General features: G+C 43.9%; 1 protein-coding gene across 4 annotated transcripts in view; it reads left to right on the top strand.

Moving 5' to 3' along the window:
* Positions 1-24691, top strand: part of INSR (insulin receptor) — a 103186-nt gene that overhangs the window by 55639 nt on the left and 22856 nt on the right. For all 4 annotated transcript variants that reach the window (XM_084614295.1, XM_084614294.1, XM_084614296.1 and 1 more), the window contains exons 3-10: positions 9942-10257; positions 13689-13834; positions 14297-14441; positions 14681-14895; positions 17039-17165; positions 21622-21872; positions 22982-23149; positions 24370-24571. In XM_084614295.1, the coding sequence (XP_084470421.1) occupies positions 9942-10257; positions 13689-13834; positions 14297-14441; positions 14681-14895; positions 17039-17165; positions 21622-21872; positions 22982-23149; positions 24370-24571 (1570 nt within the window). The remainder of the gene's footprint in view (positions 1-9941; positions 10258-13688; positions 13835-14296; positions 14442-14680; positions 14896-17038; positions 17166-21621; positions 21873-22981; positions 23150-24369; positions 24572-24691) is intronic.

The following is a 24691-nucleotide window of genomic DNA, read 5'->3' as shown; positions in this document are numbered from 1 at the left end:
TGATCATGTGCCCCTAGACAACAATAAAACACCTGCAGCTGGCTTGTGTCAGCTGATTCGGGCTTGTGGGACCAGGGCTTACAGGGCTATAAAATTGTAGTGTAGAAGTTTGGGTTCATGCTGGAGTCTGTGCTCTAGAACCTCAATGCGGGTGTTTTATTACGGTGTAGACATAATTTAAGTTACCATCAGTTTTTACTTCTGTGATCATTTCCTCTTTATCTGTGAAGACCAGGTCTAATATAGAACTCCCCTGTGTTGGATGCAACACCTTTTGAGTTAAGAAATTGTCAGCTATAATATTTAGAATTCCAAGGATGTTTTACTACGGACTGCATGAGACATCCACTGTATGTCACACAAATGGAAGTCCTTCATGACCATGCAGCTTTTCCCCCTTACAATTAATGCACAGGTGTGTAAGGAGCCGGTCATCCTGTTCACTAGTGTGATTTTGTGGTCTATAGCAGACACCAACAGATACCCCATCTTGTGCTCTTATCTGGTAGGACATTGATCCATAAGCATTCAAGATCATTTTCTTCTGAGTTATCCATGACTTGAAAACAAGTATGCCATTTTTTTTGACAGAGTGCCACCCCCCCTCCCCTTATGCCCACGCGATCCTTCCGAAATAAACATTAGTTTCAACATTCCAGTCATGGGAATCGTCGCACAAAGGTTCAGTAATACTGGCTAGATCAAATTTATGCTCATAAATTAGCTATTCCACTTCCTCTTGGAGTTATTTAATAAAACAAAGTCTGAAAATGTCTGAAAGAGTTGATGACTGCATAAAATATCATGGAGAACCACCTTAATTACCCAAAGCTTTAGTCTGCAAACACTTTATTTTTACTTTTATTTATTTTTATTTAAATAATAATAATAAAGATGTTCTATACAAGGCTTTAGTACCCTAAAGCATAATGAACACAACAAAATCCTATTAGTATTAAATCAGCCATTCAGATAGGAACTCTGCCAGCCTACCACCTACAAAAAAAGCTCCGTTGCACCCAAGTTGATAAGTCAATGATTTATTTAAAAAAAAAAATCATTGTTTTTTAAATTTTAAATGAAATACAGGTTTATTTAAAAAAACACATTTAAAATTAAATTTGATATTCACCGGTTATGTTAAGGCCTAAACTACTTATAATTTATTAAATAATTTAAATTAAATGAAAAAAAAAATATTTAGCAGTATATGAGCAACAAAGTGATTAAAGGTCTAGAAAACATGATCTATGAGGGAAGATTGAAAAAATTGTCTTTGCTTTGTCTGGAAAAGAGAAGGCTGACAAGGGACATAACAGTTTTCAAGCACATAAAAGGTTGTTACAAGGAGGAGGGAAAAGAATTGTTGTTCTTAACCTCTGAGGATAGGACAAGAAGCAATGGGCTTAAATTGCAGCAAGGGAGGTTAAGGTTGGACATTAGGAAAAACTTCCTACCTGTCAGGGTGATTAAGCACTGGAATAAATTGCCTACGGTGGTTGTGGAATCTCCATCATCGGAGATTTTTAAGAGCAGGTTAGACAAACTCCTATCAGGGATGTTCTGGATAATACTTGGACTTGCCATGAGTGCAGGGGACTGGACTAGAAGACCTCTCAAGGTCCCTTCCAGTCCTATGATTCTGTTTGCTGCCAAATGTTAAAGTCAGACCAATGAACTGGTGGAAGTCACGGACTTAGCATCTGGAAACAAGAGTTCATTGAAATTCTAAACCAGCTTTTGACAGCCAAATCCTTTCTGTAGGTGCAGAGAGCATATTTTCTTCATTTCAGTTTATTCAACTAGTTCATCTCAATAATGAGTTCGCTCAAAGTTAAGAAATCAGGTGGGAGTTGGAAAAAGCGGGAAAGCTTGTTTTCCTCTTCTGGTCTCTGAATAAAAACTAGGTGTGAGAGAATGAGATCTGCTAAAGCCTTGAAGGACATGGTGACCAGAAACAATCAGTTAAGTTTACTAACTATAGATAATACATTTTAAACAAATCAGTTAGCTTTTAATGCAAAACATGTTTTGATTAACTTTATTCTTATGTATCTAACACATCAAAGGTGGTTTTGTTTAATTAAAAAATAAAATCCAGTTTTTGTGCATTTTAAATTGAATTTCCATGGAGCTTGACACAATTATAAGTAAAAAATCAACTAGTGAACAGGCAACGTGTCATTCACTGATTTCTAATATAATATAAAATGGAAAAATTAAGAATCTGAATAAATGTAAGTTAAGCTATATAATTGCTCAAGTAAATGTTTATAGATGTAGTGTGTCCTTGTTAACAAAAACGAAGCACCAAATTTAGCATAAAGGCTGTATTGAGTTGCAAGTCAACATGTTTTAATGATTACCAATAATGAGAATCACCTTTTCGTTAGGAAAATAAGTAAAACATACAAATGCATAGTGTAATTAAAATAGATTTTTAAATTAAGGATTCCTGTTTGCTGATTTAAATCATGATTAAAATCTGAGCGTTAAGTTGGATTAGTTCATATCAGAACTCCTTGTTTCCACCTCTTTTCCATTCTGGGGATTTTAATGTTGTAAAGTCTGGTTTAGATTTTCATTTGCTAGTAATTCTGTGTGATGTATCTTACTCTGAACCAGTATGTGTGGAGCTTAAACATGGAATGGGGAGCTATCTCCTTGTCTTCTAGTTTCTGCACCAAGAGCACTTCGCTGCCAAGCATGGTGAGATATGAATGAAACAGACTTTCCTCTTTTATGCAGTTTCCACATTTGATGGCTATAGAATTGGTAGGTTTTGTTGTGAGATTTTGGGACTGAGCTCTGGATTTTTCTGTTGATTTACTTCTGTTGGCACTATTTTCAGTAAACTGCTGGTTTGGTTTTTGTAGTGGTTGCCAGAGTTGTTCATTTAGTTGCCAGTTCCAGGTTGTTTGCTCACTTTTTAAGCATAGGTCTCCTTTTGATCTACTATATTGCTCTATTTAATCATAAGCTCTGAATTAACCCTCTGCCATATCATCTGTTGCTGGACCATGTTCTGTGTTTGTGGGCTGATGAGGAATTATATGAGCATGTCTTTTTGCAAGCTTCCCAGTTTATTTTTATGCTTAGCCCAATATAAGGGATCAACTGCAAGTTGTTTTTGTTTGTTTGCTACTCAATTTAATTATCACTTAATTATCAAGTTCATAAAATAACCATTATTGCTCTAGGAGTGCAAAAACTTTTCTAATGTAAAAGGAAGTGAACCCACATTCTGTATTTTAAGTTGGAGTATCAATTTACTGTACTTAACTGCTACTTAAAAGTATGTGGGTGAACTGTTCCATTTAAAAGATATTTGGTCCCGCCTTCTTTCCCTCTGTCTTGCAACCACTGCATTAAAAGCCTCATTGACTTTGATGGGAAGTAGGGCTGCAGAACTGAGCAACCTGTGTGTTTCTCTTTCCATACTTTGAGCATTAACTAGAAGTTTTTTGTTTATTGCTTTTCCCCCCTTAAGTGCTGGAAGGAAGATGATTCACTGAGGGCAAAAAAACTCCGTGTAGTTCTTCAACTAGAAAAAATAAAGCAATTATGCAAAGTATTCTGGTGGTTTATAGGCCTGGTGCATTACCTACAAATCATTGCCTTCATACTGAATCATTCTGAATTCTGTGACATTGAAACCAGAATAATGAACTGGTGAATGTTCTACAGTTCTTTAGGAAACAAAACTATTAAATTAGATGTGAAATTTCTTTTCTATTTTTTCTTGTGTGTGTGCAAAGTTTCCAGTCACACAACAGTGGAAGCAGTCACCTGTTACTCCTTTGTAAGTTTCTTATGTGAGTCTTTGTAGCAGTAGCCACACACCTGTGAAAGCAATAACTCTCTAGGGCTGTTTTAGTGAAACCAACGAACACTGGATTTGGTAAGGTTTGAATGATCTACTAGATGGAAAGTTCAGTTTAAATATAATCAATAGCATTCTTCTATGGTTATCCGGTTAGTTTTAGTTGGTAAATTTTATATATTATCTACAAAATTAAGCAAAGTAAGCTGTCTTAAGCAAAGTAAGCTGTCATGGGATAAGAGGGCTGTAGACTGTGCAACTTGCGGTTTTCATACATGTTCTTTCTTTAATACACCTGTGAAGTTCAAGTATCTGTGTCTGAAACCTTTGTTCTATAAATAGTGTGCTCGATTTTCTTGATATTTGCAGTTTGTGCAGAAGCTTCAGTACGTGCAGTAGTTACTCTTCAGTCTTTACACATTCACAAATTACTCTGGATCCAGAGTACACAGGGTGCAGGTGTTGGCTTCATTCTTGCCATGCTTTGTCCTGATAGTTCCTTCTAAGCTGGGAACAAAACATCTCCATTAAAATATTTTTAAACATGAGTTTCTTCCTGGGGTTAGGGTGGAATTAAAATGCATTTTGGAGTAAACTAGATAATCTTGGTCCAAAATGTTAGAACTTTTATAGTGAAAGTCAGGAGGCCAACATCAGAGGAATCCAGGTAAGTGGCCTGTCTCCTGTCGCCCCTGAGTAAGGTGACCGGATGTCCCGATTTTATAGGGACAGAGCTGATATTTGGGGCTTTGTCTTATATCGGCACCTATTACCCCTCATCCCTGTCCCAATTTTTCACGCTTGCCCTCTGGTCAGCCTCTCCCTGGGACTTGCTTATACTTAGAACTCTTCAAAGACATGGATATCCACAAATATCTGGATCCGCAGATGCAGTTGTATTGTTTAACAATTTTGTGGCTTGGATGTGGATCCAAATTTTTATATCTGCACAGGGCTCTCTACTCTTACCTTTCCTGGAAGAAAACAAAGGACCCTAAACCACCAAGTACTAGGTCTGAGTGTTTAGCTCACTAGTTTGTGTCAGTGTGAAAACGGCATGCAATACCATGCAAGTCCTGCTCTTGCAACTGTACATTCGTTGCACTCTGCCCGGAAGTGTGATGTATGGGAGGGACACTGCATTTCCATTATAAGGATAATTTGCAGTTTCAACTGTATCAGCATAATGATGAGAGAAGTAAAGGTCTGAATAGTGAACTAGCCTGGTGTGAGGAGGGTGAAATCTTGCCTAGAGAAAACGTGAGGGCGGACTGGCTGTCTGGAAATTGTTTCCTCGGCTGGTTCATGTTGTGAAGGCAATAAAGTGCCTGGGCGGCAGGGAAGGTTTGTACTGAGGGTTTCATAGAATCAGAGAAGTGTAGGACTGGAAGGGACCTCCAGAGGTCATCTAGTCCAGTCCCTTGCTCTCAACACAGGACATTAATGTTGGTCATTAAACAGTGTATAGGAATTGTATCAGAAATAGAGGGGGTTCTCATGGGTCACAAGAACGATTAGGAGCCTCTCATAATGGGGAGAGACTGAAGTGATTTCTTAGAGAGGATATGTGATATGTGTACAAAATAATGAGTAGCATAGCGCAGGTGGGTAACACAAGAACAAGGGAACATTGGAAAGGCAGCAAATTCAGAATGGATAGAAGGAAATAATATTCTTCCACACAACACCCACCTAGCCTGTTGGATTTACAGATCTAAGACCTCATCGAGGCCAACGGGATTCAAAAAGGGCTTTTATTTGTATATGAATAGCAAGAAAACCTAGAGTAGTTATAGTAAATATTAAAAATAAGGGTGTTTTGTTTTTTTGAAGGGATAGAAGCCTTCCTACTAGGGGCATAAGCTACCCCCTAGCTAATTGGGGTTATGAGGAAACTTTTTTCTGGTGTGACGCCATCCTGTAACTGGCTAGTGCAGGATTTCTTGCATCTTTCTCTGAAGCGGCTGGTACTGGGGTATATGTGTACCCTATCCTGATTCAGCCTGGCAGTTCCCGTGTTCCTATGGATCTTTGCTATATTTCCCAAACGATTTAAAAGATGAATAGTGGGGGGACTTTCAGTTGCATGAGCTCAGTTTTGTGCATGCTCAAGCTGAGTCTAGGAGATGCAGGAAGAAATGTTCTCTTGAGCAGGCTGCGTGGAACAGTCGTATACGTAAGAGATTAAAATGAGCTTTGTGATCATTAGAATTCAAATTTTAGACTTCTAATGGCTGAACAGAAGACTTGCCAGACTGGAACAGACCAGTGGTCCATCTTCTGGGGAAAGATAGAGTGGAAAAATTGGATTTGTTTAGTCTGGAGAAGAGAAGTCTGAGGTGGGAAATAAGTCTTCAAGTTTGTAAAAGGTTGTTATATAGAGGAGGGTGATTAAATGTCTTTATCCACTGAAGACAGGACTAGAAGTAATGGGCTTAAATTGCAGCCAGGGAGCTTTAGGTTAGACCTTAGGAAGAATTTTGTAATTGTAAGAATAGTTTAAGCACTGGAACAAATTACCTAGGGAGATTGTGGAATCCCCATTATTAGATTAGGTGTTTGTCTAACCTGTTCTTTAAACCTCTATCAGGGACAGATAATATAGTGCAGAGGACTGGACTGGATGACCTATCAAGGTCCCTTCCTGTCCTACATTTCTGTGAGTCTCTGGCCAGGTGGATAATGCTAGACACTTCCAAGAAAGGCATTACATTCCTGTAGTGCCCTTAATTCTGCAGTACCATACCTTCTTCTTAACAACTGGTGATCCCATTAGAAAAGCACCAATGGCATATTGTACTGTTGAACCTAGATGCTGCTAGTTTAACTGAGCAAAACTAAGCCATGCTTCTGCTACACATTCACTTTTTGAACCCACACTTACCTATAGCATGACTCTCTTGCACTATTTGGTTCACCATGTGGATGGGGTTTTTTTTTCTTCCCAGTCAACAACATACAAAACTCTGCCCTCTGGCAGGGCTCAAGCCACTGCTTGTAACTGGCAGTGTGGAGGCAAAGCATGCTACCGTAACAGGGTTTAGAAAATTCTTTCCAGCAAGGTTTCAAGCTCTGTTGTGGGCAGGGTCTTGTGTTGCTGCCTGTTGCTAACAGTGGTCATATTGGGATCCAGGAAGTGGGAGGGCGAAGCCCACCCAGTGCTAAAGGATCCCCCCCAGCCTAAAGGGGGGGTCCACAGGACCTGGAAAACCAAATAATTACGGGGGACAACTAATGAACAGCAGGGACAGGAGTGTGGTCAAAGGGTCAAATGAAGGAAACCGGACGGGGACACCGAGCAGAGAACCCCGGACAGCACCCACTGCTTCCTCAAAGGCGTCAAGGGAGTCGGTGGACGCCGCCCAGTGGAACTCTGCCCGGAGGTGTGAACGGACGGAGGATCGGAAATAGGCCCCACAGTCACAGGAGACTCCATCGGCCAACCTCCTCACCCTGGTTTTATAGATGGCCACTTTAGCCAGGGCCAGGAGGAGGTTGACCAGGAGGTCCTGTGACTTAGTGGGGCCACGGACAGGTAGTGCATAGATAAGGAGGTGATGGGAAAAGTGCAACCAAAATGTTAACAAAATATTCGTGAGGAGCCGGAATAGGGGCTGCAGCCTGGCGTACTCCAGGTAGACGTGCGCCAGGGTTTCCCTCACGCCACAAAAGGGCAGGTGTCCGGGATTGGGGTGAACCGTGCCAAGTACACGCCCAGGCTCACGGCCCCGTGAAGGAGCCGCCAGCTGATATCCCCGATGGGCCTTGGGACCAAGGTGGAATAGAGGCCGGCCCGCCGGGGCTCCTCACCCTCTAGAGGTGGTCGGAGGCCCCGCCACTTTGTGTCTGGGCGGGACGCGAGGGTGAGGACATGCTAACAGTGGTGCTGGGTTGCAAGAACTGCCAAGTGAACTGTGTGCCGTTTTACACCTGCAGATATTCTTATCCCTTGCATGTTTAATATTGAAAGTCGTGTTTTCAGATTAAGTGTTTTTTCTGTTCAGGGAAGGTTTATGCAAATTGTAAGTGTAAATATAGCTTGACTCTTTCTGTATCTGTAGGTGGGTCCAGCACAAATATTTTGTCTTTACCACATAGTGGCTATAAAAAAAAAAAAATCTGAATGCGAAAATGCTCTAGAGTCTAAGAATTTTACACAAGGGTGATTGTTGGTTTTCAGCCACTTGGCCCAGGGCCCTTTGTCGGATGATCAATGTGTGTGTTGCCTAGTTTTAAAATAAGGTCTAGTGAGGGGGTCCTACGCTTCCATGAAGAAGCTGTGGGCTAGCTATGTGATGGGCGTCTGTCCTGGGGGGACATGGTGAGGACAGCAGCTGCTCCTCTGGCTCTGTTAGGGAGCTGGACAAGAGAGGAATAGGAAAAAGTGACTGTGTGGCCATTTTTGGCAGAAAGTGTGGCCAGCTGTATGAGGCAGCAGCTAGTGAAGTACAGAGTTACCTGGTCTGGTCTCCACAGACCACAGAGTTCAACTAAAGATTTCTTAGAGAGTGGCAGTGAGAACCTGTTCTACAGATGCCACCAAATGCACCCTCAGACCAAAGGCCCAGAGCCAGTGCCTGTGGGCAAAATGTTCATTGACTCCAGTGAGAGTAGGCTCATATCCTGATTGGATGCTTGGCAATACAGTTATAGTCCAAATGGCATTTGTTATCCTACAATTAACTCTACTCTCCACCCATGCTGCGTCCCTGTCCTTAAATCTTGCTTCCTGTTATTTTATTCGCCACACTGGATCAAAGCTGTTTATATTTGGCTTCTTATGCTCACTCTGTTAGAGTTGTTTTCAGACTTTCATGATAACATTCTGAACTGAAGTTCATTGGCTGTGTTTTGAATGAAGTAATTGCATTTGATTTACTCCTCATTCTAACATTAATAGTAGGACTAAGCCTGAAAGTCCTATGCAAACAATGAGTGAAGTGGCAGAAAAGTACTTTCCTTTAGCACTTTTCAGTTTTCTCAATGGTCCCGCAGTTTGTCACTCAGTTCTAGTTATGGTATTTGCTCCGGGCTATACTGCTGTGTGGTTTCTGGTTCAAAACCCAAACCACTTGTTAAAGAGTATTGTGAAGCACTGAGTAGTGGATAATTAAAAAAACAAACCATGAAAACCACAAGCAGTAACACTTGTGGGTTCCCTTCTTCTTGGTCTCTTTGGGGAGGAATGTTGAAGTATTTATATTGGGTGCCCTTCTTCTAGGACCTCAGGCCTGTCAGTTTCCCCTCTTCTTCTCCCCTAACAAAGATTATGACAGGTTAGTATAAAGTTAAGAGATCATTGAGAATATCCAGCTAATGCCGAGGACTAAACTAAAGGATCATTGCAAATAAATTCTTTGCTGCATCATCATTAGGAGCTTCCTTTTGAGTGAGTTGTGAGGAGCTCCATTTAGTTTAGTGGACTGAGGAACTGGAATCTACTCAATGTAATTGGTTGTACTGTCTGAGGCTTATCATTCATTATCCATTAGCACCTGAGATTTGATATTGCAAAGTCATAAAAGCACTTCTTGTGAGCCCCAACATGCTGTACATAGAACATATCCTAGAAAAATAAAACTGAGATTAAGAACTAGAAAAATCTGGTTTAAACCTACATTTAAATAGGACCAATGAGTTGTCGAGGTGGAAGATGTCACCTCCATGTAGCAGCATGGGTGAAAGCCTGGTATTTGGAACTGGCAAGTGGAGGTATCCAGACCTCCAATTCAGCTTCTGAGCAGGTGTCGCTACAGGAGCTAATGGCTTGTCTTCACTGAGGAGCAGGGTGCCCTACAGGCATGTGATTTCTAAAGCAAACAAGTTGTGCACAAACTGGTATGTGCAGACCCTGCAGTGTGCACGAGAACTTCCCTACTGCGCTTCACATAGTACGGTTTGAAACTCCAGGGAGCTACGAGTGCACACAGAAGAGTCTACACATTCCAATCAATGCGCTTTAGAAATCACACACCTGTAGTGTGCATTACCCCATCATGTAGACAAGCCTGAAGTTGCAAAGCTGGGGGGATGATGCTGTGCAGCAAAGGGACTTAGGGGTCTTATATCAGCAGGCTCACAACAAGTGCTCAGGTGTTTTTCATTTTTGTCTTTGCAGTTTGTCCACCTGCTTGTAAGTCACAAGGCTGCACCCCTGATGGTCAGTGCTGTCACAGCGAATGCCTGGGCAACTGCTCGGAGCCCAACAATCCTGAGAAGTGTGTGGCTTGCCGTAACTTTTACCTTAATGGCAAGTGTGTGGAGACCTGCCCAGCCAAGTACTATCGCTTCGAGGGATGGCGTTGCGTGACCTTCAGCTTCTGCCAGGAGCTGCACAACAAGTGCAAAAATGCCAGGGAATCAGGGTGCCATGTTATTCACAACAATGAGTGTGTTCATGAGTGCCCATCGGGATACATCATGAACTCCAGCAAGTAAGTGATGTCCATGTTGTTGCCCATTGTTGTTGCTTGTGTTGTCAGTTGTGTGTCACACTTATTTAGAAACACACTTGCTGTAGCATAGGGTTCGTATTCTATACCTTGAATGAGAAACAACTCCAGTGTTGCATCTTATTGACTCAGATTTTTAAGGCCAGAAGGGACCATCATGAACAGCTAGTCTGACCTCCTGCAACACAACGCAGGTCACAGAACCCCACCTACCCACTCCTGGAATAGGCCCATAACCTCTGGCTGAGTTACTGACGTCCTCAAATCTTGATTTAAGACTTCAAATTACAGAGAATCCACCATTTACTGTACTTCAGATCTGCAGCTTACCTGTGCCCCATGCAGAAGGCAAAAAATCCCAGGGTCTCTGCCAATTTGATCCGGGGGGGAAATGCTTTCCCAACCCCAAATATAGCAGTCAGTTAGACCCTGAGACCAACCCACCAGACACCTGGGAAAGAATTATTGTAGTAACTTAAAGCCTCTTCATCTAATGGCCCATCTCCAGCTGTTTGGGAATATATGCTAATAGCCGTTGTGGATGGGCCACGTGGCATTGTGGGCAATCTCATCTTACTGTGACAAAGGGACGGTGTAACAAACAAGTAGTACCCGTGCAGAGGAGAGGATAGTCTGTCTCACCGTTCTCAGGACTTTAAGGGCAAAAGAATAAAATAGTGTATATAGTTATGCTGTTGATCGCAGAAAACCTTTTTTCTCCCACAATAAAATTATATATTGTGATGAGTCAGATATCTGTAGTTTTGTGTTCATGTACATTTGCTCTTTGATTAACAAATCAGGGAATTCGTGCTATGGCTGGATTTTTGAGTCTATTTCCTGTTTTATATTTCAAACATGTGAACCAGCAGCCCCGAAAGTGGGCTCTGCATTGCTTGTGTAACAGCAAGGTCTTCCTCTTGCCTGTTCCTGCTCACACCAGTCCTTCTGCCACTGGGACTTGCTCACAATGTCCTGATGCTTTTCCAGCTGCTGAAAGAGAAATCCTAGGAAATGTGCTGCGCCCTGTTCATGAATTATTTGTTTGGTTACTTACTTTAAGACGGAGGATGGGCCTGGCTTTCTTGCTGTTGGGTGAAATGCATCCCTAAGTTACAAATAGCATGAATGAACCCTAAGAGCAGGAGCTACAATCTTGTCTTCACAAAGAATAATTTCCCCCTTCATGTGAATGACTTGAAAAGCCATGGGCTTGAAAAGTTCAGGATCTGCATATTAGCAAGAGGGAACAGAGAGCTGTTGGTTCTGGAAGATCTTTACAGTACTTTGTCTCCAATAAATACCATTTGAGTTAGAGCACAGCATGCAGACGTGCCTAGGTGAGACGGAAAGTAGCTGTCTTCTTTCCTTTGTCACCACAGGAATTTCATCTTAGTAGAGGAACAGTTCAGTGCTATGAGTTCTCTCATTCAGATTTCCCTGGGAGGTTGGCTGGTTAATTGTGGTCTTAAATTGCATAGGACAAGAAGCAATGGTCTTAAATTGCAACAAGGGCAGTTTAGGTTGGGCGTTAGGCATTAGGAAAATCTTCCTAACTGTCAGGGTGGTTAAGCACTGGAATAAATTGCCTAGGGAAGTTATGGAATCTCCATCATTGGAGATTTTTAAGAGCAGGTTAGAGAAACACCTGTCAGGGATGCTCTAGATCAGTGGTTCCCAAACTTGTTCCGCTATTTGTACAGGGAAAGCCCCCGGCAGGCCGGGCTGGTTTGTTTACCTTCCGCGTCCACAGGTTTGGCCGATCGCGGCTCCTAGTGGCTGCGGTTCGCTGCTCCAGGCCAATGGGAGCTGCTGGAAGCAGCAGCCAGTACATCCTTCAGCCCTCGCTCCAGCAGCTCCCATTGGCCTGGAGTAGTGAACTGTGGCCACTAGGAGCTGCAATTGGGCTGGATTAGATGACCTCTCAAGGTCCCTTCCAGTCCTATGATTCATTGTTGAATTAAAGAATCAAAGCTACTTAAACCATCAGGTTTCAGAGTAACAGCTGTGTTAGTCTGTATTCGCAAAAAGAAAAGGAGTACTTGTGGCACCTTAGAAACTAACCAATTTATTTGAGCATAAGCTTTCGTGAGCTACAGCTCACTTCATTGGATGCATGCAGTGGAAAATACAGAAGATGTTCTTATACATACAAACCATGAAAAAATGGGTGTTTACCACTACAAAAGGTTTTCTCTCCCCCCACCCCACTCTCCTGCTGGTAATAGCTTATCTAAAGTGATCACTCTCCTTACAATTGGCCCCACAGTATGCCAACATTTTTATGGCTGACTTAGAACAACGCTTCCTCAGCTCTCGTCCCCTAATGCCCCTACTCTACTTGCGCTATATTGATGACATCTTCATCATCTGGACCCATGGAAAAGAAGCCCTTGAGGAATTCCACCGTGATTTCAACAATTTCCATCCCAACATCAACCTCAGCCTGGTCCAGTCCACACAAGAGATCCACTTCCTGGACACTACAGTGCTAATAAACGATGGTCACATAAACACTACCCTATACCGGAATCCTACTCACCGCTATTCCTACCTACATGCCTCCAGCTTTCACCCTGACCACACCACACGATCCATCGTCTACAGCCAAGCTCTGCGATACAACCGCATTTGCTCCAACCCCTCAGACAGAGACAAACACCTACAAGATCTCTATCAAGCATTCTTATAACTACAATACCCACCTGCAGAAGTGAAGAAACAGATTGATAGAGCCAGAAGAGTTCCCAGAAGTCACCTACTACAGGACAGGCCTAACAAAGAAAATAACAGAACGCCACTAGCCATCACCTTCAGCCCCCAGCTAAAACCCCTCCAAAGCATTATTAAGGCTCTACAACCTATCCTGAAGGATGACCCAACACCAGCAGAAGAGTGGGGTGGGGGGAGAGAAAACCTTTTGTAGTGGTAAACACCCATTTTTTCATGGTTTGTATGTATAAGAACATCTTCTATATTTTCCACAGTATGCATCCAATGAAGTGAGCTGTAGCTCACGAAAGCTTATGCTCAAATAAATTGGTTAGTCTCTAAGGTGCCACAAGTACTCCTTTTCTTTTAAACCATCAGATGATTGTTTCTTTATCAGATCTCTCATTCTGGTTTTGATTCACAGACTGGTGAGGAGAAATTGTCCTCTGTCACAATATCTTGTATTCCAGTGCTTGTACTTCAACAAAGAAAAAAGTGATTTTTAGGAATATTCAAGTGTTATGTGAGGTTGTTTAGAGCCAGGTATTATTTGTGATGCATGTAAACCACTCAGCATATTGTCAAAATACTGTTGCGTTTTCAAGTAATTACCCTGCATGTGTGAATTCTGATGGAGAAGCCCCAGTTTATGCCCTGCAAAAACATCTCTCATGTGTCTTCTGCACTCTCTTGTTTTTCAGCCTGCACTGTTCTCCGTGTGCGGGGCCCTGTCCGAAGGTTTGTGACTACGGCAAAGAGAAGATAATTGATTCAGTGACATCTGCACAGGAGCTTCGTGGCTGCACCATCATTAATGGAAGTTTAGTCATAAACATCCGTGGAGGAAGTAAGCTCTGCATCTTACGAGCTGCATCTTACGAGCTGCATCAGGGAGAACTTGCAGAATATGGAAAAGCATGACCACAGGGAGAGAGAACTGAATGTCAAAAAAGACAATGAGGCAGTGTCTATTGAGCCTGAGATCTCTGCAGGGCTTTTAAAGCTTGAATGCGGAGAATTTATTTGCAGAAAGCGTGCTTCAGCCCCACAGTGATTCAAGAATGAATCCCCCTATGTAGTTAGTTTATCAAAACATAAGTTAAGTTTCATAGTTTGAAGTTTAGAAAGGATCATTGTGATCATCTAGACTGACCCGCCTGTATAACACAGGCCAAAGAACTGCTCCAGAATAATTCCCAGAGCAGATCTTTTAAAACAATATCCATTTATACAGAGAACTATGGGATCTGGTACAGTGCTCATCACCATGGTATCAGAGAGACTAAACCTATTGTTTCTCTCTCCCCAGATAACATAGCAGCTGAGCTTGAAGCGAATCTTGGCTTGATTGAAGAAATCTCAGGTTATCTAAAAATTCGCCGCTCCTATGCCTTGGTTTCTCTTTCTTTTTTTCGTAAGCTACATCTGATTAAAGGGGAGACGTTAGAAGCTGGGTGAGTTCTTATATAAGATGCTTCAGTCTGTTATTACATATTGGGGGCCAATGTAAGTAAACAGGAGAATGTTAGCAAATTTATTTTTAAACATGTGTTTAATTGCTCTCTGCCCATAGTTGCAGCCTATCCTTATGGGTACTCTGTGTGGGGAACTTTCATGTGATGTGTGGATTAGTGCAAGAGAAAAGCTAGTTTATGAATGAACCCATCCTCGTCCATTCTCTCTCTTCTCGCAGGAATTACTCCTTCTATGCCCTTGACAATCAGAACCTGCGCCAGCTCTGGGACTGGAGCAAACACAACCTCAGCATAGCACGGGGGAAGCTCTTCTTTCATTATAACCCCAAACTGTGCTTGTCAGAAATCCACAAAATGGAGGAGATCTCTGGGACTAAGGGACGACAGGAGAGGAATGACATAGCCCTGAAGACAAATGGCGACCAAGCCTCTTGTAAGGAAGCTTCATAATGTGATGAGATCTGTGCCGTATGCACCCCCTTGCTAACCTCCTTGTCTGGCTTGTGAACTTCTCAGGGCAGGGACTGTCCTGATGCTCTCTGTGTAAAGCCCCAGGCACATCAGTTACTCTGTAAGCTAGCTGAAGGGACACACTCAACTTAACATGAGTTAAAAGTAGTTTCAGGTCTGATCTCTGCCCTGGAGGCCCCCGTCCAGCTTTTGTGGTTATACAGTTTTCCCCCAAAACATTCTGTGGTGCTCTTCCCCCTCCCACTCTTTGACTGGGAGCTCTTCAGGCAGGATCTGGTCAGCCTTGTGCATTGCGCAGCCTGTCACATGCCAGAGCCTCGATCCTGAGTGGAGTGTCTGGGCCCTGCTGCTGGGCACATGTTTAATGATCTCCTTTCTCTGTGCGATGGGAAGTGGTGACACTGAACTGTATGCTGCAAAATAAACTGAAAAGGAGAGAGAGTATTTCTGCTCAGTTCGTCTGGAATGGTTGCTGTGACAACAGTTGGAGAAACTTTTCAGGCAGAAATGTGACTTATTTTTAAAGGCTGGCGGTTTCCTTTAAAGTAATAATAAGGACGGTTCCATGTCAACAGAGCTAAGGAATATAGAGGGGGCAGCTTTGCCTCCAGCAGCATTCCCAGGCCTTAGCCTGAGTGCCAGCATCTCACCCTGTTCCCAGGGAAAGGTGCCATTCAATCAAGCTTTCCCAGGGCACAAAGGGTGCCAGTCGAGCCTCTCAGACCCACTCCAGTGTCAGGTGAGGCAGAGTGAGCTGGATCTGAGGGTTCTGCCTCTGCAGGATTCCTATCCCCTCTCCAGTCAAAGAGCAGCAATGGGCTTTTCCCAGAGCCAGAGGGCGATGCCTCTGCTGGCCCAGGCAGTGAGAGGCTGGATCTGGGGCCCAAACTGTGCTCTTGTGTGGTTGTATGTGACTCTTGGTTTAAAGCTGCCAGGCAGGCTGTCCGGTTTGTCTCTAAAGGAGCCCTCCTCCCTCCCAGTGCTACCTCTGGTGGGCTCAGCTATGGCTTGCTCCTCTTCACGCCTGCCCCAAACTGCCCATTGTTGATGTGTTTGCTTTTTGTTTGTTTCAAGTCTAGTTTTCAAATTGGCAGCATCCTGTTTATAAAAAAAATAAAAATCCATTGTTTTTTCTGGACTAAGCACCAGCCAACTTAACAGCCTTCCTCCCTCGTGCAGCTACTGCAGGGATGGCAAATCTAATCAATGCTCCACCGTTTGTCCTTCCTGGGTCCCTTGGAAATAAAAGACTGTAAGCCTTCTTCCCTTGCAGTGGCTTCTGTCGTTCATGTTCCTTTCTGCAATGGGACCCTGCTCTTTCCTGGCAGGACTGGGCATTTCATCACAGTGGAGGCAGAAGCTACAGCAGCTTCACAAACCATTTCATCGGTCTTGTCTCTGCAGACTAGCATGAATTTTAACCCATTTAGGCTTTAGATTTCTGTCTGTCTAGGGTTGAGGCAGCTTTTATTTCTTTATCGCTTTAAATAATTTACTACCGGTTCTACTGGGTCGCCATCCTGTAGACAGTGCAGTTGTAAACGTCAGATTCTTCACTTGATTTGGCTTGTTAAAATCTGTTCAGCTTTGCTTTTTTCTCTATTTTTCTGCTGCTTAGCCTGGCTCATTTTTGTCTCCACAGTAGTAGCTAGGTGTGTCACCGTGGCAAGTATGTGCTGTATCACTAATACAACGTTAAGCAAAAAGTCCTGTCTCCAGGTCTTGCTTTAGTGCTCTTTATTCTCAACACCAGCTCACATAGGTACAATCTCTTTTATAAGAATTTTTACAAGTGTCAGTTGTTTCTGACCCAAGTTATCTGCATTGTTTAAGCAAGTACTAGTAGGTAGATCTGACAACCAGACATCTCACTGAACAGAGTACCTGTGAACTGGATATGTTGAGCAAACCAATCAATAAGTCCATTGGATTGTTCACAGTCCTACCATTTTACAACTGTAATTTAAAATGTACAGTTCTTCCCAGTTCTAAGCATTTCCCAGAGCTTTGGTTCTAAAATGTGTTTATGCAAAAAAGGAACTTAAAAGAAACCACTTCAGTTTTAAAATAAAGTAAAAAGCAATATCCTTTGTCTTTTGCTTTAGGTGAAAATGAATTGCTGAAGTTTTCGTTTATCAGAACATCTCATGATAAGATCCTACTAAAGTGGGAGCCATACTGGCCACCTGACTTCCGTGATCTCCTAGGATTTATGCTATTTTACAAGGAAGCGTAAGTAGGGAAGTCTGTACAATAACTCTGGGGAGATGCCAGCTCATATGATCCCAAGCCACGCAGTCCACTAGTAGCTCTGTGTACTTCCACAAACTGTTTCTGACCTCAAAGAGCAGATTTCAGACCAATCACTGTTACCACTGTTTAATTCTTGTAAATGTGTAATCATTTCCCGTAACTTCCCAATGTCACTTTACTGCTGCACAGGTGCTAATTACGATCCCTGCGTTAGCTGTGTTGGGTACAGTCAAAATACTCCTCTAAAGAGTAACTAAAAAATCAGAAAAAAGAAAAGGAGTACTTGTGGCACCTTAGAGACTAACAAATTTATTTGAGCATAAGCTTTCATGAGCTACAGCTCACTTCATCAGATGCATTCAGTGGAAAATACAGTGGGGAGATTTATATACATAGAGAACATGAAACAATGGGTATTACCATACACACTGTAAGGAGAGTGATCATTTAATGTGAGCTATTAACCAGCAGGAGAGCGGGGGTGGGGGGAACCTTTTGTAGTGATAATCAAGGTGGGTCATTTCCAGCAGTTGACAAAAACATCTGAGGAACAATGGGGGGTAGGGAAATAAACATGGGGAAATAGTTTTACTTTGTGTAATGACTCATCCACTTCCAGTCTCTATTCAAGCCTAAGTTAATTGTATCCAGTTTGCAAATTAATTCCAATTCAGCAGTCTCTTGTTGGAGTCTGTTTTTGAAGCTTTTTGTTGAAGAATTGCAACTTTTAGGTCTGTAATGGAGTGACCAAAGAGATTGAAGTGTTCTCTTACTGGTTTTTGAATGTTATAATTCTTGACATCTGATTTGTGTCCATTTATTCTTTTACTTAGAGACTGTCCAGTTTGACCAATGCACATGGCAGAGGGGCATTGCTGGCATATGATGGCATATATCACATTGGTAGATGTGCAAGTGAACGAGCCTCTGATAGTGTGGCTGATGTGATTAGGCCCTATGATGGTGTCCCCTGAATAGATATGTGGACACAGTTGGCAATGGGCTTTGTTGCAAGGATAGGTTCCTGGGTTAATGGTTCTGTTGTGTGGTGTGTGGTTGCTGGTGAGTATTTGCTTCAGGTTTGGGGGCTGTCTGTAAGCAAGGACTGGCCTGTCTCCCAAGATCTGTGAGAGTGATGGGTCGTCCTTCAGGATAGATTGTAGATCCTTGATGATGCGTTGGAGAGGTTTTAGTTGGGGGCTGAAGGTGATGGCTAGTGGCGTTCTGTTGTTTTCTTTGTTGGGCCAGTCCTGTAGTAGGTGACTTCTGGGTACTCTTCTGTCTCTGTCAATCTGTTTCTTCACTTCAGCAGGTGGATATTGTAGTTGTAAGAATGCTTGATAGAGATCTTGTAAGTGTTTGTCTCTGTCTGAGGGGTTGGAGCAAATGCGGTTGTATCGTAGAGCTTGGCTGTAGACAATGGATCGTGTGGTGTGGTCTGGATGAAAGCTGGAGGCATGTAGGTAGGCATAGCGGTCAGTAGGTTTCCAGTATAGGGTGGTGTTTATGTGACCATTGCTTATTAGCACCATAGTGTCCAGGAAGTGGATCTCTTGTGTGGACTGGTCCAGGCTGAGGTTGATGGTGGGATGGAAATTGTTGAAATCATGGTGGAATTCCTCAAGGGCTTCTTTTCCATGGGTCCAGATGATGAAGATGTCATCAATGTAGCGCAAGTAGAGTAGGGGTGTTAGGGGACGAGAGCTGAGGAAGCGTTGTTCTAAGTCAGCCATAAAAATGTTGGCATACTGTGGGGCCATGCGGGTACCCATAGCAGTGCCGTTGATTTGAAGATATACATTGTTCCCAAATGTGAAATAGTTATGAGTGAGGACAAAGTCACAAAGTTCAGCCACCAGGTTTGCCGTGACATTATCGGGGATACTGTTCCTGACGGCTTGTAGTCCATCTTTGTGTGGAATGTTGGTGTAGAGGGCTTCTACATCCACAGTGGCCAGGATGGTGTTTTCAGGGAGATCACCGATGGATTGTAGTTTCCTCAGGAAGTCAGTGGTGTCTCGAAGGTAGCTGGGAGTGCTCGTAGCGTAGGGCCTGAGGAGGGAGTCTACGTAGCCAGAGAATCCTACTGTCAGGGTGCCAATGCCTGAGATGATGGGGCATCCAGGATTTCCAGGTTTATGGATCTTGTGTAGCAGATAGAATACCCCAGGTCGGGGTTCCAGGGGTGTGTCTGTGCGGATTTGTTCTTGTGCTTTTTCCCAACAAATGGTGTAGTTTCTTTTGGTAACCCTCAGTGGGATCAGAGGGTAATGGCTTGTAGAAAGTGGTGTTGGAGAGCTGCCTAGCAGCCTCTTGTTCATATTCCGACCTATTCATGATGACAACAGCACCTCCTTTGTCAGCCTTTTTGATTATGATGTCAGAGTTGTTTCTGAGGCTGTGGATGGCATTGTGTTCTGCCTGGCTGAGGTTATGGGGCAAGTGATGCTGCTTTTCCACAATTTCAGCCCGTGCATGTTGGCGGAAGCACTCTATGTAGAAGTCCAGTCTGTTGTTTTGACCTTCAGGACGAGTCCACCCAGAATCCTTTTTTTCTGTAGTGTTGGTAGGAAGGTCTCTGTGGGTTAGTATGTTGTTCAGAGGTGTGTTGGAAATATTCCTTGAGTCGGAGACGTCGAAAATAGGATTCTAGGTCACCACATGTTCGTGGGGGTGGAGGGGCAGAAGGAGAGGCCTCGAGATAGGACAAGATTCTTTTGCTGGGCTAAGCTCATTCAATTCAGCACTTGTTATAGAAGCCGTAGATTTTGTCACCTCTCCATTTGCACTGAGAAGTGGGGTATTTCTGTTCCCTTTCAGACTAGAGCCATTTTAAAAAAATCAGGGATTTCAAACTGGCTCTGCTGAGGCTGACCGCAGTTGTCCTGAACTAGAGCTCAACCCCCACACCAGAATTTCTGTGAGATGTGGTAGGCATTCACTGGTCTGTGGGCTCAAATCAAAGCCCTTGTCAACAGGCAGAAAGCTAAATGAATTGATGACACCAGAGGTAAAATAAAGATTTCACAAAATCCCTTCCCAGGCAACTGCACTCCCTTTCATGAACTCAGAGCTCTGAGCTGTCCCATGGTAGGGAGCCCTTGCACAGCTCATGAGCTGGAGCTTACTTGGGGAGCTAAAACGCATTTTAAGAAATGGTACTTCTGGACCCTCTGACTGGAGACGACTGCACTTCTGGAAAGGAACATTTCCCTGTGTCCTGTCGAGCAGGAGAGAGCTCTATAATACTTAATTTTAAAAAAATTGTTTAAACAGTAAAATTTGACTGCCTCAGTTTAGCTGGTAAGAAAGTAGGACTGGCCAATATGACTCAGTGCTTCCCAAGGAAGGTGACTTCCTGCTGAACTCCCAGATGATGAATATTTCCTTCCCTATGTGCCAGATGTTCTGTAGGGACTACCTCTGCCATGGCCCATCTCCTGCTCGCTCCTTGGGGTTAGATTCTACTGAGGCTGGAGGAATATCAGTCTTTCTTGTCTGGAATGGTTGTAGAGCCCATGCCCCTGAATTCCGTTTTTAAAAAACAAATCAGCCCAGATGTGAGAAGGCTCTGGGATTCCTGAGCATCTTTGGGCTTCTTGAGTGCTGCTGTGTTGTTGTTTCAGGTGTAGTTAGTGACAAGAACTAGTTTGGATCCTGGTAAGAACTGTTCTTTCCCCACTGGGTTCCTCAAGCAGCTGTTCTGAGCTTCCCTATAACAGATCAAGTTACAGGCACCTTTGTCTGATTGCCATTTCATTCCATTCTCCTAAACCAGCTGTAAATCATTGGCTGTCCTTTAGCAGAGCGGCAGATTGAGTAGGGCATCGTTTGGGACAGGCTGTATGAACACAAGGACAAAGGTCTGTCTCCTTATGTTGAGAAGCAAGAGTAGAACTCCTCATTTTTGTTTGTGGAGAAGCTTTGGGTTCTGGCTGTCTCCTGCTTCAAGGCGTCAGGAAATAATGCCCATTCCCCCTATCCAGCCCCACTCACTGCTAGGTCATTGCACCATGGGCTCAGCGGGTTTGTTTGAGGTTGTTGCATTTTCCTTTACCTGCAACTTCCTTGGTGGCTGCTGCAGTGAGAATAGTGTTCTGCAGACCAGTGATTTGCTCTGGCTTGGTAAATCCTGTGTCTGTGGAGCAGTGACTGATGATGATTTGTGGTCCCACTAGACAGCTGGATGTCAAGATTCCAGGGTTCCCGACAGACTTCCTGGACAGACTCTCTTCACCTCTCTGTGCCTCAGTTCCTCCAACTGTAGGGTGGGGCTAATACCTGTGATGCTCTGTTTGTAAAGCTCTTGGCAATCCTGGGATAAAGGATTATCATGGTCTTTGGTGTTTCATATCTGTTGTGATTATTTCCTAAAAATCTGCAGTTTGGATTCTATTAATGTGAGGCTTTTGTCCTTCTCTTTCCCTTGAAAAAGTCCATACCAGAATGTGACGGAGTTTGATGGACAAGATGCCTGTGGATCAAATAGTTGGACAGTGGTTGATGTTGACCCTCCCCCCCGGTCAAATGAGCCTAAAGCGCAGGCCCAGCCAGGGTGGCTCCTGCGGGGGTTGAAGCCATGGACTCAATATGCTGTGTTCGTTAAGACACTGGTCACCTTCTCGGACGAACGAAGGACATATGGCGCAAAGAGCGAAATTATCTACGTCCAGACCAATGCTACTGGTGAGTGCTTTCCGATTAATGTCCCCTTCCATATGGCAAGGAAAAACATACCCACCAAACTCCTTGCCTGAATGGTTCTCTCCACTGGCGCTGTGTGCCAGAATATAATTCACCCAGGCTCCTCGTTCATTCTTTGTGCATGAGCATGTTCACATGCTGGTATAACCCTGCTGCAGTGTGATCGTGTGCCACTGAATCTCGGGTGGGGGAGGCCTGAATTTTTTTCCGTGCAGGACATTTCTCCCTTCATTTCTGTTTATTTGCCTGGTAAAGCAAACTGTTGAATCAGGACAAACCAAGTAATGTTGGAAAAAGGCAAGTCCTAATGTTCTGAGGCCTGGTTGGAAGACTATAAGGAAATAATATATGAGGGAATAACCCTTCACAGGGGAGAGAGCTGAATTAAATCCCTATAATTACTTACTTAAGTGCTGGCAGTGTGTGTTTTCATTGTGCAAAACACACAAAATATAAAGATAGTCCCTGTCCAGAGAAGAGACAGGTGACATCAGGTGCGTTGGGAGATCCAGAGTAAGATTTTTTTCCTTCCCTTATTGTGATGATGATTATCAATAGTGAGATCAGGACCTGGGTCGGTTTGTGTATGCTTCCTTCAGGGGGCAGTGGGAGGGCTCCAGTTCTGTGAAAAACGTCAATCACCTGTACCAGATAATAGGTGAGACTGGTACTAGCACTGCCAGGAGTCCTGTGGGGAGGGCAGGGGGGTTCTGATCCTCCTGTCTCTAAGGTGGGGCTGGCTGAGCGGGGTAACACAGTAACTCTCAATTCTGGGAACCCCTGCAGATGGTCACAGGACAGACGGTTTGGGGGAAATTCCAGACTGGCAGGGTGTTGAGATCACTCTGCAAAAAGTAACTGGGTGGTGGAAGCCAGGGCGTGATCTGCTTGGTTGTAGGCTGGCTGTTGGTGTCAGGGCTGTGAGCCATAGCGGCGCAGCACAGAAGGCACCCAGAGTTGCAGGGCAGGCAGTGACACAATCCGTCCCTGGTCTGGGTTGGATCCCAAAGTGTCACAACAATTCTTGCCTTGTGTTCCAGGTCTCTTTTGGTACAGTGATGTGAGTGACTTCTGTGTCTTTCTCCCTTCAGTTCCCTCAGTCCCATTAGATCCAATATCGGTTTCCAACTCTTCATCCCAGATCATTCTGAAGTGGAAGCCGCCCTCTGAGCCAAATGGGAACATCACACACTACCTGGTGTTCTGGCAGCAGCAGCTGGAGGACAGTGAGCTTTTTGAACTCGACTACTGCCTGAAGGGTAGGTGCCCATTTTGCCCATCCTGCATCCTGGGTTTAACATTCAAGCTTCTGGGCTCTGCTAGTCTCATACTAGCTGTGGGGTTTCTTTCTCTGCCACGTGGGAGGTGGGTGGGACACAGGATCGTGATGTGTTAGTGGATGATGCTCTTGGAGCACACAGTGATGTAGCCAGAGCTTTTAAGGCTGTATTCTCCCACTGTCTTTTGCATTGACCAGGTCGTTATTGCCAGGCCCGCCATCAGAGATCATGAGGAATGGCTGGTTGGTTTGTTGGTTGGTTGGTTTGAACACAGTAAAATCAGATGTTTTAACCCTTCGGGGATCTGCCTTCTGCTCTTGCTTCTCTTAATCTGGGTAACCAGTTTTATCAAAGCTAATAAGAGTGAGATGAAATATTGTTGGCCTTCTGGAGACTTGGGGTCAGATTATTCTGATATGTAACCCCCTCCGTGGCTTCTAGATCTGTCTTGGGGCTAAAGAGGTTTATTGGTGTCTTTCTAAGAGTCATGACACTGCAAGCACAGATTGGGGCCAAAGGCTATTTCACATCTGCAGACCAGAGACTTCCAGACACAAGATGTGAGAGGACTGGCTGTCTGAATGTTTCATGAATCCAGCAGTAACCCCTAGTTACAGGTTATAGTCTTCTCCCCAGCTGGCAGTCATGTTAGAAGCCCCTTTTGGCTACAGCTAACAGAAGTATGCTGGGCTTAATCCTAGTTTGAAAGCCAGCGTAGGCAAGCCCTTAAACGTGTCACCAGTGAACAATGCCCTGCTGTCTTGCTGCATGTGTCGTAAACATCCACTGAAGTGGTGAACTCTACCTCACCTAGGACCCTACTTCTAACCTCTGGTCTGCCAATCTGTACACCCCTTTCAGGGCTGAGGAGGGCATCCGCTATGTTGTATGCTGGCCCAGCGTGGCTAAGCGGAGCTGACTTAGTGTTCGGAAATTCATTGGACTGGCGCATCCATGGCAGGATGGTTCACTGCTGCTGGTATAAATGTGACAAGCTGCCAGCCAGGATGCTGCATCTGGATTTCAAGGCTCCATGGGAGAAAGAGCCATGCCAAAAGGAATGTCAGCTCAGTGGCCTTCAAGGAATAACCTGAAAATAGTTCTGACTTTTTTGATCTATGTGACTTAAACTGCTGTGCCAACCAGCTAGTGACTTTTGCAAGATGCTGTGTGTGATCTAAGAATCCTTTTCTCCATAGGACTAAAATTGCCGTCGAGGACTTGGTCTCCTCCTTTTGAATCTGAAGACCCTCATAAATATAATCAAAGTGAAAACGAGGACATCAGTGGGGAATGTTGTTCCTGTCCAAAAACTGACTCTCAAATACAGAAGGAGCAGGAAGAGTCTGCCTTCCGCAAAATGTTTGAGAACTATCTCCACAATGAGGTGTTTGTCCCCAGGTAACAAACCCTGCCGCTGCTGCTGTGTTTAGTTGGCTTTGGGGTGGGGTAATGTAAATTGACAAAGTGAAACCAAAGACTGAAGGCAGGGTTTGGTCATGTTGCCAGTCTCTCCAGGGC

This window comes from Lepidochelys olivacea, assembly GCF_965140295.1.
Source record: "Lepidochelys olivacea isolate rLepOli2 genome assembly, chromosome: 25".
NCBI lineage: Eukaryota > Metazoa > Chordata > Testudines > Cheloniidae > Lepidochelys > Lepidochelys olivacea.
This window is presented reverse-complemented; position numbering and strand designations above follow the sequence as displayed.